We start from the raw sequence: 12,943 nt of genomic DNA, 5'->3' as shown, positions 1-12,943 counted from the left end.
CTTACTAGTAAGTAAGTTTTATTGGCCACAAATGTATAGCTACTCTTTTGAGGTAAGCATGTTCATTTATAAGAATTGTAATTTTACACAATCACTCTGACCTTAAAACTCTCTAGATAGACAGCACCTTGGTAAGGAAGTGAAAAAACAGAAGAAGGATGTGGCTCATAACAGGTGAATTGATGTTTTCCTGTGTGTGTGTGTGTGTTTGTGTGCGTGTGCGTTTGTGTGCGTGGGTGTACAGTCTTCACGAAAACCAAGAACAAAGGCGAATCTAAAGCGTCGCCTACATAAAAGACATCAAGTGGTTTTGTGTCGTTTCTGCACGTCGCAAAATTCAACACATCAAATTCTTAGCTAAGCCCTCGTTATCTTCATTTGTGTTTCATCTATAGAATATTTTGCTGTTTACAACATACAGATATACACAAAGCAGCCAAAAACAAATGTAACTGCCGACATGTTGCACATTCTGTCATGACAGTGGTGCGTTTCTCACTTCTTCAACTGTTTCAGGAAGTAGGGCAGAGTCACCAAAATCAGGAAACTAAGTGTTGCTATTAATACTGCTGAGCAACGAGCTGTAGCTGGTGAAAGCTAATGTAGTCTCAGCTGATGAGAAGAGAAGCATCAGTAAACTTCATCGAATTGAAGAGAAACATTTGGGCAAATGATGATCCTTTTGAGGTGATTTATTTATTTGATTTGAGGCTTCAAGACCATGGGAGAACCCATCTCAAGCACTGAATCAGGTAATACGACCCGTCGTGTGTACCTTTTTTTTCACCAGCTAGTTAGTGCTACAGTTTACAAGATGTACTGAAACCTTCATTATTAACACATAGTTTACTCTTTTGCATTGTTTGACTTTGAAATGATGTGTTCATTTAAATTGAGTTTCATTTACCAGAAAATTCAAGGCAAACTGTTTTCTCCGCTTTAAAAAGAGGAAGCAAGCATCTTAGGCATCCTGTATGGTTGATTTGAATTAATGTAGTATTTCCAACACATGTAAAGTTAAATCATTCATGTTATCGGTCCTTTAATAAAACGATGTAAGGGCTCACTGCCCTGTCGTTAGTGAGCTGCTCCGATGAAGCGAATGCTTGTGTGGGTGCTCTTTCCTAGGTAGCGTGTACAGAGGTGAGCTTGACCTGATTAAACACTGTAATGAGTCAAACAAAATTACTCTGACCAGTGTTGACACAGCGCAATGTTTGCACAACGTCTTGTTGGCTCTGCAGTGAAATATCAAACAGATCAGACATTCATTCCCCAGCCACAGTCACCTTGACATTCCACAGCCGGACAGCTGGTACGTTGTGGAGCATTTCCACGGCAATCACAATCTGCTGCAACAAGGAACTCAGCACATAATATTGCTAGTGTCATGTCATTAGTGTATTTTGAGCAGAACGTTGATTCACTGTGTGCAGTCAGGCTGGGTCAGCAGGTTTTATGCTTTGGATACCTGCTTTGGAGAGTGTTTGCATACATCTCTTGAGCGTACAATCACACTGTAATGCGTTGTGTTTTTCAGCACATCCTGAATCCTTCTCAAGATATGAGCTGTTAATTCTGCACACCACTGAGGCACAGGAATGGGCGTCATATTTGCACCAGATTTTGAAAAGTTCTCGCAAATTCCACAAAAGATCAATTTTGCTATATGCAATCAGCACAGCCGATGAGCTCCACGGATATAATTTTGAATATTTCCAAAGCTGCAAGAGCATCGTGCTGCTCCTCACAGGGGTTTTCCTTGACATCCTCTGTGACCACGAACTACAGGAGGCACTTCAGAGAATTCTCTATCCTCCTCACCGAGTGGTGGCCTTTTTATGTGGTGTGTCTGAGGACGAACTATTGACAAAGATTTTCCAAGACTGGCCAAGCTGGAGGAAGCTCTACGCAGAGGATGAGCCTGGTGTTTATGTTTCTACCATTTTGGAAGCATTAGCCAACAGTATGTAAAATGTTCTCTTTTGTACAGTGTTTTCGATGCCCAGGAAGCAAACATAATTAATTCAGTTTTTACTGCACCCACAAAGAATAGGATATTAAATAAAATAACAATTGTCAATTATCTTAAAGCTGGAACATAAAACAGAAACTCTCAGTGAGAAAGTTGGATGTGCTGTAGTGAAACTTTCTGAATAACTAAAAGAAGGCGATTTCATCTAGACAGATGTTAAAATTGTGCAATTTGTAGAAATTTAAAGGGAAAATAAAGATGTTTGTAATACATTCGATTTCTTTTTAATTTAAAGGCAGAAAAGTGGAGCTTGAACGTGAGAGTGAAGTTCCTGTAGCCCTAGACGATGTGTACGTCTTACCAGTTTTAGATGAAAATCCTAGCACTGATGAAACAGAGGATGTGGTGACAAAAGAGTATGAAGAAAATGTCCCGAAGGATGAAGAGCCTGCGAACGCAGTAATATCAGCAAGTCAGGAAATAACTTCACCCACACACATCACCTGTCTCACTGTGCAACCAAACAGAGTTCTGTGCGGGGTAAGTAATTGCACAAGAGCTGCATCAAATGTAATGTTTGTTTGGTTCATTGAAATAAATCCAGTTTTCTGTATTACATTGTATGACAGGTACACAGAGAAACATTTACACTGATCTTCTAGTGTTTAGCGGAGCTAAAGGAAGTTCTTGATATCAGTAAAATGTCACCAACACGCCAATTTTATTCCAGTTTTCCATTTTTCTTTTAGAAACAGGAGACACTTTTTATCATTTTCAAAAAGAAAATAGATGATCAGTCGGATCCAGAGGTGGAGTTTTCATCTGAAAATGTACCTGCAAAAAGGGTGCCAGGCACCGTGGAGAATGAATACACCATAAGTGTTACTGCACCTGGCAAGTATCTGTAGGAAGTCACAGGACTTTTATGTTGAAAGCTTTAATCTGAAATCACCGTAATTGTTAATTTGCTCTTTATTTTCATTTAGATATGCATGCTGGAATTGTGTCCCTCACTATGTACACTGGCCAGTCGTCTGTCAGCCTGACTCCTGTTACGTATTACACCAGCATGGGTGAAGTCAGTCGGTATCTTGAAAATGCTACAGATCCTGTTAACTTCATCAGCCAGGTGAGACATTATTTAGCGCTTTAAATAGCATCGTTGTGCTAGATTAATGTTGTAAAAGCTTGTGTAAGCTTTATTTATTTATTTTGAACATCCAGGCATTCAACATAACAGCCAATGCAACAGAATCACTGGACAGCATGTTGTCCGACTCTTTAAAATCCAAGATCCCTTCAACTGGTCTTCAGCTGTTTGGAATCAGACAGATTGAGGAAGACAATATGTCAGCATGTAAGTTTAACACATGATTTTATTGGTGTTGGGCGAGTCAGCTAAAAAAATTTGTAGAAGACTTCCTGTTATCGCACATACATTATATGGTGAAAAGTTCTGGGCCACCTACATGTTACACTTACAGGAGGTGCTCAGTCATGGAAACCCACCCATAAAGCTCCTGGCGCAGTTTGTGGCCAGATGTTAATGCCAGTGGAGGCTTGGAACTTACCGCTACTCACCGCTGCTTTAGATAGCTACAAACGCTGGTGACTTATAAATACACTGTAGGCCTTAGCTCTCAGCCACCCTGCTCTACATCTTTACGTGGTCCACCACTTTGAGGCGAATTTGCTGTGGTTCCCAAATACTTCCACTTTGCAATAACACCATTAACAGTTCTCATTTAAATTCAAAGATTATGATAAAAAGCAGAAAGTGTGAGCAGCTGATATATAACTGGTTCTATCTGTTTGCCTTTTTGTGGGCTTCAGATCAGCGGAATGAGGAGCTTCCTACTTTACTCCACTTTGCAGCCAAGTATGGCCTGAAGAAGCTGACCACCGTTCTGCTTCAGTGTCCTGGAGCTTTGCAGGCTTACAGTGTGATGAACAAGAATGGAGACTACCCAAACACGCTTGCAGAGAAGAGTGGTTTTAATGATCTCAGGCAGTTCATGGATGAATTTGTTGTAAGTCCACAGAGAAAATCTTTTCAATTCTTTGCATTTTCACGAATTGTACTTAGCGTCTGGTTGTCTTTTGCATTTAAACAAATCCAGGAGACTGCAGACTTGCTCAAGTCTCACTTTGAGGACACTATCAACACAGACGAGAGTGCAGAGGTATATGAGTTGATGTCCACTAACTCTCAAGATATCATGATGAAATACTCGGGTTGCTCAGAGGATATATATGAGTCGATGCTGGGGATCAACCCTGAATGTGCAGAGGATTTTTGTAAGTATCGCATTATTTTATTTATTGTTCCAACAATAATTCATACAGCAAAACTGGGAGCAGCAGATGATGATGGTGCTGTATTGTTTCTTTCTGGTGGGGGTTTCAAGATGAGGTGATGACTGCAGTAGATGAGAACCCTGAGGAAGCTATGCTTCGGAAGTTCTTTCAAGGTATACATTTGAAGTTTTAAATAATTTCCTTAAATAATATTGCATCCTATATGGCATTGAGTGCTTCATGTGGTTACACTCTTACCTTTAGCAAAACCAAATGCCACTGAAGTCAAGAAGGACAATGAACCTCTTCAAAGTGAGGAAGAGGAAAAAGTTGATCATAATAGCTTAGATGAAATTGAGGAAGAGGAAGACCCATACAACCTCTGTCCAGAGGATATCTACGATACTGTGGATGCAAATAGTACTTACAACCCAGTAGTCCTGAACCGTCCACCAGCCCCTATCCCCAGGCCTGAGCTTAACACTGAGCTTGAAAAGTCTACGACGTACATTTCTAGAGGTATGGTGCAGTCTGATTTTTATTTATTACGTTATATTTTTTTTATATCACAAATGTGTCAAAAATATGTAACTTTTATTTTTTTGATAGTATTTTCAGATAAAGGTACATCTGAGAATAAAGCAAAGGACATGGGATATCATGCAGGTAAATCCCAATAAAAATAATTTTCTTTTCATTTAATCATTATAGTCTGTTATGCTTCTGTTTTCTCTTTTTTTCACTTATATAAAGCTAGTTTAGAACTGGTCATGGTTTCATTTGGTAAACCGCTTTTGAAAAGGTGCCTTTATTTTATCTGCATCTTGATTACTTATCATCAGTCTTGTACAGTGCTGTAGCATGTTTCTGTGAGGCACAGGGCTTTTAATACTACCACATTGGTCAAAACCAGTAACCTTTGTAGTTGACTCAGTGGTTACAGCTAACTGCGTTGGGGGAATTTTTGGTGTCAGAGTGGGTAGGTGACTGAGAACAAATGTTCATGTGATCTTCTGACATTAATAGGCCCTTTTCACAGCAGACACTTAAATGTGATACGGGAAGAGCAAAAATGTACGTGGCCCGTACGGCAGAAGCGTTCTTGTTTTTCGCTCCTCATTTGAATATTTAACTTTAAATGGTAAAAATGAAAGTGAAGTTGAAACCTTGAGCAAACCCCAGCTGACAGGAAGTAAGGTGCAGCCTGGACTAGTTACCAGTTCATTGCACATTTACAGCCAGCTTAGAGTTGCCTATTTACATAACATGCGTGTATCTGGTAGCCCCCAGAGGCTCTGGGCGCTCATACAGACACAGGAAGAACATGTAACGTCTGAATCCTGAACTTTCTTGCAGTGAGGCAACAGTCCACTACTGTCACTGACATGTCAATTACATCCTCTGGTATTATCGTCTTGTATTATTATACTGCATTACGATTGGTTAGCTGTGTGCACTGATTATGGGTCTGATTTTAAACTGGTTTGCTCATCATAAATAAAAATACAGTACTGTTATTGAACTATTGTCATCAACACATAACAAGAGGTCTTATTTTTGTTTTTGTGATTTTTTAGTTTTTAGGATTTAGTAGTTGTTTATATTTACATCAGAAATGTAAAGACATTTAAAATTTAAAATAATAAAAAATATTAGTGCGCTTGCTCTCGCACCCATATTACCATTATACATCAAACTATTGTAAGACTTTCATGAAACTAATACAATATTTTATGTTCCAAAGGTTTTTGCTTATAAATTAATAATAGAATAAATTATACACTATTTTCCTCCCATTCAGCTCGGCCTGTAGTGGAAGCCCCCACGCCTGCATATGATCCTTACGCTGGGATGAAGACCCCTGGGCAGAGGCAGCTCATATCTCTGCAAGAGAGGGTAAAAGTAGGAGAAATTACTGTGGACGAAGCAGTCCAAGAGTTTAAGGCTTGGCAGGTTGATCATGAGCGGAGGGCAAACTCCATACGCTATCAGCAGGTAGATCTAATGTTCAAACTTTGTGGTTTTCTAAGAAGTTGATTGTTGGTTAAGCAATAAAAGTAATGCCTGTGTTTCCTTTTTCTTACTTGAGAAAAATCTGGAGACATTACGAAACAGCATCACCAGACGCCATAAAGAGAGAGAGAAGACAGGAAAGGAACTTGGTAAAATTATTTATGTTCTCATTTGGAATCAGATCAGGTTCATGCAGATTTATCACATTGTATACCTTCCACTGTTTATACGCTGATACTGTTAGGATTCATTGGTGACAAACACATATTGAAAAATAACATGCCATTGCTGTCAAAAATGCTTATCTTTTTAATCTGGTCTTTTCCCGTAGAGTATGAGATAAGTGCACCCCTTCAGAGAAACTCATTCTGGGGCACTAGTGTCTCATTAGAGTGTGCTGTGTATGAGTCGACACCCAGAGCGACGGCTCAGCCTCCTCCTGTGGCTCAGGTTATCCAGAGAGGCAGCTGGAAGACAGGTAGCACATCCAGCACATCGAGTGAGTCCAAATGCTTATCTTTACTTTCTGCTTTTATCAAGTACTAAACAAAAAGACTTAAAGCTTTCAGTCTTTCTTTGTGTGGCTTTCTTTGCAACTCCATTAGAGTACAGATTGGGAGAAATGTAAATTATACACATATGTAAGTCACTGAAAAAGTGATGTGCTTGTAGTCTGACTTCCTGCCTCCACTTTTGAGTTGGAGAGAGAGGTACGTTTGAGCGCCAGATCTGATCATTCTGTCTTTTCTATGCGTCAATTTTAGCTGTGGTTCAAGGAAAAAGTGCTAGATGGGATCATTAGAATATTCACATGGATGGTACGAGGCAGTGTTACTAATAAACCCGCGTTTAATTAGAGCTTGGACAGAGCAGACCTTGCTGAAAAATTATTTATGTCAAAACAGAAATTCAACACATCAGTCACAGTTTTTCAAAGAAAAGAAAGGGTGCCGTGTTTGCTCTGTGGGTAAGCAGGCAACCACTTGCTGCACAGCAAGAGAGCCGCGGCGCAGGTTTGAGTCCGACCCGTGGCCCTGCTGTGTGTTTTCTCCTGTTGCGGGCAAATAAATGCAAAATTTATTTTAGTCTCACATTTTTTTTAAATCTTAATTGAGATCTCATTTTAAAAGTTTTCAATAAAAAAGCAAGAAATAAAGTAGTCAGATTATAGCTTGAAATATTAGGTTAATTGTAATAAACAGACTTTTTCTGTATGATAAAGTTACATGACTCTAGTGATTTTGTTACTGCTTAATGTTACTTAATGTTCTCGAATGTCAGTGTATGTATTTTATTTTACTTTGTTATTATTATTTCCCATCTTTGTAGTTTTGTTATACATAAAGGATGAGACGTTTTGTGAAACTTTATTTGTGTTTTTACACGTCGCACCAGCAGTTATAATTCAGTCATAATGTTTTACGAAGAAAACCATTTTTTAGTTTGTTTAATTAGCCCACAAATGCAAAAGTATTTTAAGGTTTAAATTAATGTTTAATTTTGCTGTAGTAGATGTTTTATTCTTCTGGTTTTTTTTTTAAAAAAAGCAAACATTTGCACATAAATTTCAAAAGGGGCAAGCAGTTTCCTTTCAAAAACACTGATAACATTAACGGATTTAAAGAATGGCTTGCTATACTGCTTCATGATTACTTTAAGTCTGTAATGGTGGTATGCATATGAGCTGCGTCTCTGTCTTGCTCTGATTGTTCATACACCTTCTTGCAGACATCTTGTATAATAGTGTCAAGGCCTAAAACATATTTTACCCACATTTAGCGAAGTGGTCTTACAACATAATTCACCACAAGCACTAACCTCAGAGATACTCGGAATCACGTGTTTTATTTTTGCTGTGCTTCTTCTTGTCATCAGGCACCGAAAGCAACAGACTCAGCACGCACAGCACCTTTAGCTACAGCAGCGGTACAGAACCTGACGAGGTGAGCTTGATTTAACAATAGGTACAAGTGCATCTTCAAGGCACGTGGAAACTGAAGGGTTCACACAGAAATGCATTTGCATGAGTTATACCTAGCTGTTTCTTCCTTCTTACTCTTTATAACCCAAATTAAAAGTTCCCTTTCTCTTATGATGCTGCATGTGTCTGATGTCTATACAACATGACTGCATGCGCAGTAGAGAGGTAGAAAAAAAGAGGTAGAAAGTCTAGTGTTTAGTTTTGTTTTATTTTGCTCTCTTACTTCAGCTTTTCATTTCCTAAAATACCTTCCAGACAATATTTAAATGTAAGTTCTGTAAATGTGTGTTCTTTACTGAAGCAGATTCTATATCATTTTCATTAGCGTTTACTGTCTGTCATCATGATTGAAGAAAAAGTACAGAGCTGAAGGAGATTTGGGGCACGGGCAGACAAAGAATCTCTTAGATTTTGGTGCAAATTCTGTCCTTCTTTTAATTGCAAGATGGGTAAGATGAGTATTCCCTGTCTGTTGTTAAAAGACTCAAACTGCACGACCCATCGTGGAAGCTTGACTGACACTGCTTAATGACTTCCTCAGGGTGTAATTAAAACAATGATCTTTTATTCTCCAGACCAACAAAACAACAACTGTCATCTTTGTGTGTTTAGCTGAAAATTTGGGAGTTCTTGACAGTTTCAGTAGATGAATTGCTTAAACCAATAACTGTGACAATGTTAGCTTTTTCATTAACTGACTCAGCTGTTAAACTAGAGCTTTAGGCTGTTTTATTTTGAAGTATTTCAAGTGTGGCCACATATATATGTCATTGTATTTTTAAAGGACTCAATAGAAAGTTTCCCTCCTCCACCACGACCGCCACGGCCAGGCAGTGCTGCACCTTCCATTCCTCCACCCAGGATTCCTCCACGGAACCCAGAAAGGTCAGTCTAGAGAACAGCGATTCAGATTACTGAAGTGAAAGCAGAACCATGCAGTACTGAGCACTATGCGACATCAGGTATAGGAAAAAACAACGCAAAGTAGCAAATACACTGTACGGTTATGTGACGGTGCCTAGCAGCAATCATAACTGTGTTAGAATATGACAGAAAGACTGGGAGCACGTAAAAAAAAATCTATAAGCAGCACTGAGTGAAACAGAAAAATGTAAAAGAGGAAATGTTCACCCACCACTAATTCGCAGCTGTGCGTTTCAGAGGAAGCCAGAGCGAGAAAGTGATCAAGATACTGATGCTTATACTCTGTAAACACACAAATAACTTCCACACACATAGGTGAGACCACTTATAGTGAGACCACTTAAAAATGAAAAAGATGAAAGTGACTGAAGTGGGTAGCAAGAGCTGCCGTAAATTCCTGAGAACCTGTGAAACGCTGCAGATCCTTTTTACTGATAAATGCCCTTCTGTGTCTCTTATCTCTTTCAAAAAAAAATCTGGGTGGCAGTACAATGTATTTCTAAAATCTGATAAACAATCAGCTTCTTTAGCTTTCTGACATGATGTCAGAAATATTATATTATACTTTAAATATCTGCATAATACTTCTCATTCATACAGTAATTGTGTGTGATGAGTTTTAATTACTATTAGTGGGTAAATACAACATTTGTGTGCTGTTAAAAAAAAGACTCAAGAGTTAGCAAAATTGCTTTAAGTACACAGAATTTTAAGTAATTTGACATCCACAGACTGACATTAAATTATTCAGTTTTTAAAGAATAAATAACAGAAATGAACAAACACCTACACCAAGTATGTATGAGCTGCTACATAGAGTATACTAAATTCTTCATGCGTGGGTTCAATTTGTTCTCATTGCATGGTACTGTGATCTTATCTAGAGTTTTTCTTAGCATCTGTGTGTCTGAAGGTTAAAAGATCAAAAAGATATTTGTCTTGGGAACATGTAAATGAGAAGTTACAGTATGAAGGGTGATGGAGTGCAAAGCGTTTGAATATAAACAACCAAATGAACTTAGTAAATTGATACAAACGTGCAACAGCTTAACTTGTGTGTGCGCTAACATTAGCTAACTTTAGCTAAAAACGTAGCTAAATGTAAAACTGCTTAATGTTTCTTTAATGGGCTGTAACTTAAAGAATTGTTGATTTCATTAAAAATATTAATAATTCAGTTTATTATTCCACCTACATAACTAAATAAGATGATGACTAAATTCAGTAATGATAGAAAAAAATAACATGCTTTGACATTAACTAACTTTGCATAAGAGCTGTGACCACTATCAGAGAGTTCATGTACTGTAGTTCCTAAAACATGCAGTTTGTTAAAGTATTGAAATCTATTTTAAACCAGTGAATGAGTGATTCTTGTACAGTTCATATTTCCTGAATGTAGGGTGTCAGATAAGTAAATGATACAGAACTGTGTCTGAAATGTTATCTTTGCATCTTCTTTTCAAGTTTTGTTTTTTTCTCACGCATAATTATAAGAAATTAAACGTCACAGTTTACACACCCTTTGCTGTATACCGTCTCTACTGTTACAGTGCAAATAACCTTCCTATACAGTAACAGTGTGTTTCCTGCAGGGTGACAGAGATGGTCCATGAGCGTTACATATCCTGCCCGACACGAATACTTCCTCAAAGACCTTCTTACAGGCCAACTGACTCAGCACCTCCTGTACCTCGCAGACATCGATGAGAGCCGCACATCTTCAATTTTACTGAATTTGATCTGTCAAGTTGTAAGTTATTTATTGTGTAAGAGGGATAGAGAAGGTAACATGTAGCTGTAAACAACCATCAGGTTTAGCAAGATGAACTCATGCAGAGTAATGGTTATATATTATTTAATTTTTTTTCTTTCTCATGTATGAGTCCACAGAACCAAAACATCCATTTCTCATGACTGTGCCTGTGATCCATGTGTGATATGTTTCCGCTGTATTTGCTATGGTATGTCTTTACTGTAAAAAATATTGTAAAAGTAAGTTTGTAGTTGTAAATAAATGTGAGATTTTCAAAGAATATAATTGCAATAAATATTAAGTGTCCTAATGAAAATCATAATAGTAGTATTAATAGTAGGCGTATTAATTTCTTTTTGTTATGGGTTTAAATTTTGATATATTAGAATAGCAAACATTTGTTTTTCTTGATATTCTAATTATAATATTTCAGTGTGTTCAATCTCCTGTTGTGTAATTTAACTGAAAAGTGACATTAATGCTGCTCCGTTTACCAGATAAATATGTGATATTTTTGCCTGTGCTAATTATGAGTTTTGTGGTATTCTACTTACTTTACCTGAATTCCTGTTACCCACCAACAGCTTAGTGACTTACAGTTTAGCTGTGATGTTTGTACAGTATCATTCTTAAACTGAGTCATGAATGGAGTGGGGAAAGACAGTTTTGTTGTCTAACAGACCTTATGTAATTTTTTAAACATGACAAAATGGTGATTAAAAAAATACATGTTTTAGCTGGGTAAGTACAACGCAGCCGCTGTTCATTTATTAAGCTGTGATATACCATTTGATCACTGGATGGTGCTTCACATCTTCTGTTACCCTCTAAAGGTATACTTCAGCTTATATTTACATATTTTTTATGTATGTAAAAACCTTTTACTTGATATTATCAAATGAGTCAAATTAACATAGTGTTATGAATATAAATGAACCCTAAAATAGATCCTTTTAAATGCTTTGAGGAGAGAAAGGTACAAAGTGCGATGGAGTGTAGACAGCTGGGACTTCTGGCCGAAACTTTCAAAGTAAAATCTTTACTGTTGTAAAAACGTCAAATACAGTACTCTACAAAAGTATTAAGCCACCCCTACAGCAACTGGCTGCCCTATTATTATGCTGAGCTTACAACTGTTTAACTTATTCCATAATAAACTGTATTTGTAGCAGGTGGATAACAGTAGTGAATATTAATATTATTCTACTATTAACAGCATAGTTATTTGGTGAATTTTTTTTTTTGATTGATGATGATTGATAGTTACATAGTACTATGCAAAAGTCTTGAGAACATCCCTTATTTTCTAATATTTTGCTAGAAAAATGGGAATTAAAAGTCTTTAAAGTCATTTATTGAGGCATACACATTTAGACAATTCTAATTAGTTTCAAAGTTAATATTCAATATGACAATGTTTATTCTTCAATGCTGCTGGAAATCCCTTATACGAGCTTTCTAGTCATAGTCTTCAGGAATAGTTCAAAGCTCTCCTTTGGATGTTGTCTCTTTTGTTCTTTTCTCAGACTAAATGATCCCACACTGCTTCTGTAATGTTGTGCTCCGGGCTCTGTCGAGGCCAATCCATCAATCCATAAAGGAATTAAATAGAAAGGTGGATAAATAGCTCTATCCAGATGCTTAATATTTCCCAGCTATCTACCAGCGCAACAGACTTACAAAGTCAGCAGTTGAACTTTTTTCTTCCCCCTTTATGTTTGAAGCGACTAGCTTCAGGCTTTTATTGTGAAAGGAGAGGTCTTCGCGCTCGGTGGGCGAGCAGTGCGCCGGTGTTGACGCAGTTGAAACCGGTGAGTGTGAAGCGCTGACAGGACGCTGGTGGAGAGCAGCTGTCGCAAAGAGCTCAGTGAAGTGTGTCTGTCTGCATCAGCGAGCACAACGCTGGATTACCATCACAGAGAGGTGAGCGTACCTGCTCGTTACAGCTGCACTTCTCTGAAGCCCTTCTTTAAGATTTTCTCTTAAAAGAAAGGTT

The 12,943-nt window shown here is 37.8% G+C and overlaps 1 protein-coding gene across 1 annotated transcript; it reads left to right on the top strand.

Moving 5' to 3' along the window:
• The first annotated feature begins 604 nt into the window (after positions 1-604).
• On the top strand, positions 605-10,984 carry pik3ap1 (phosphoinositide-3-kinase adaptor protein 1). Its single transcript, XM_085369512.1, has 17 exons — positions 605-752; positions 1,541-1,966; positions 2,271-2,515; positions 2,725-2,869; positions 2,962-3,104; positions 3,200-3,332; positions 3,809-4,005; positions 4,096-4,273; positions 4,384-4,446; positions 4,538-4,792; positions 4,883-4,939; positions 6,075-6,268; positions 6,363-6,435; positions 6,618-6,785; positions 8,162-8,229; positions 9,052-9,152; positions 10,787-10,984. The coding sequence occupies exons 1-17, from the start codon at positions 722-724 to the stop codon at positions 10,899-10,901; spliced, it is 2,592 nt and encodes an 863-aa protein (XP_085225638.1). The 5' UTR covers positions 605-721; the 3' UTR covers positions 10,902-10,984.
• Positions 10,985-12,943: the final 1,959 nt, after the last annotated feature.

Source organism: Diplotaxodon limnothrissa, linkage group LG13, assembly GCF_057381915.1.
Source record: "Diplotaxodon limnothrissa isolate DT_005_m linkage group LG13, D_limnothrissa_male_GT1.1, whole genome shotgun sequence".
NCBI lineage: Eukaryota > Metazoa > Chordata > Actinopteri > Cichliformes > Cichlidae > Diplotaxodon > Diplotaxodon limnothrissa.
This window is presented reverse-complemented; position numbering and strand designations above follow the sequence as displayed.

Coding starts and splice junctions, on each gene's coding strand:
- pik3ap1 (XM_085369512.1), top strand. CDS start 722: ATGGGAGAACCCATCTCAAGCACTGAATCAG. Junction 4,940..6,074: donor GGACATGGGATATCATGCAG/GTAAATCCCAAT, acceptor CCTCCCATTCAG/CTCGGCCTGTAGTGGAAGCC. Junction 8,230..9,051: donor GCGGTACAGAACCTGACGAG/GTGAGCTTGATT, acceptor GTATTTTTAAAG/GACTCAATAGAAAGTTTCCC.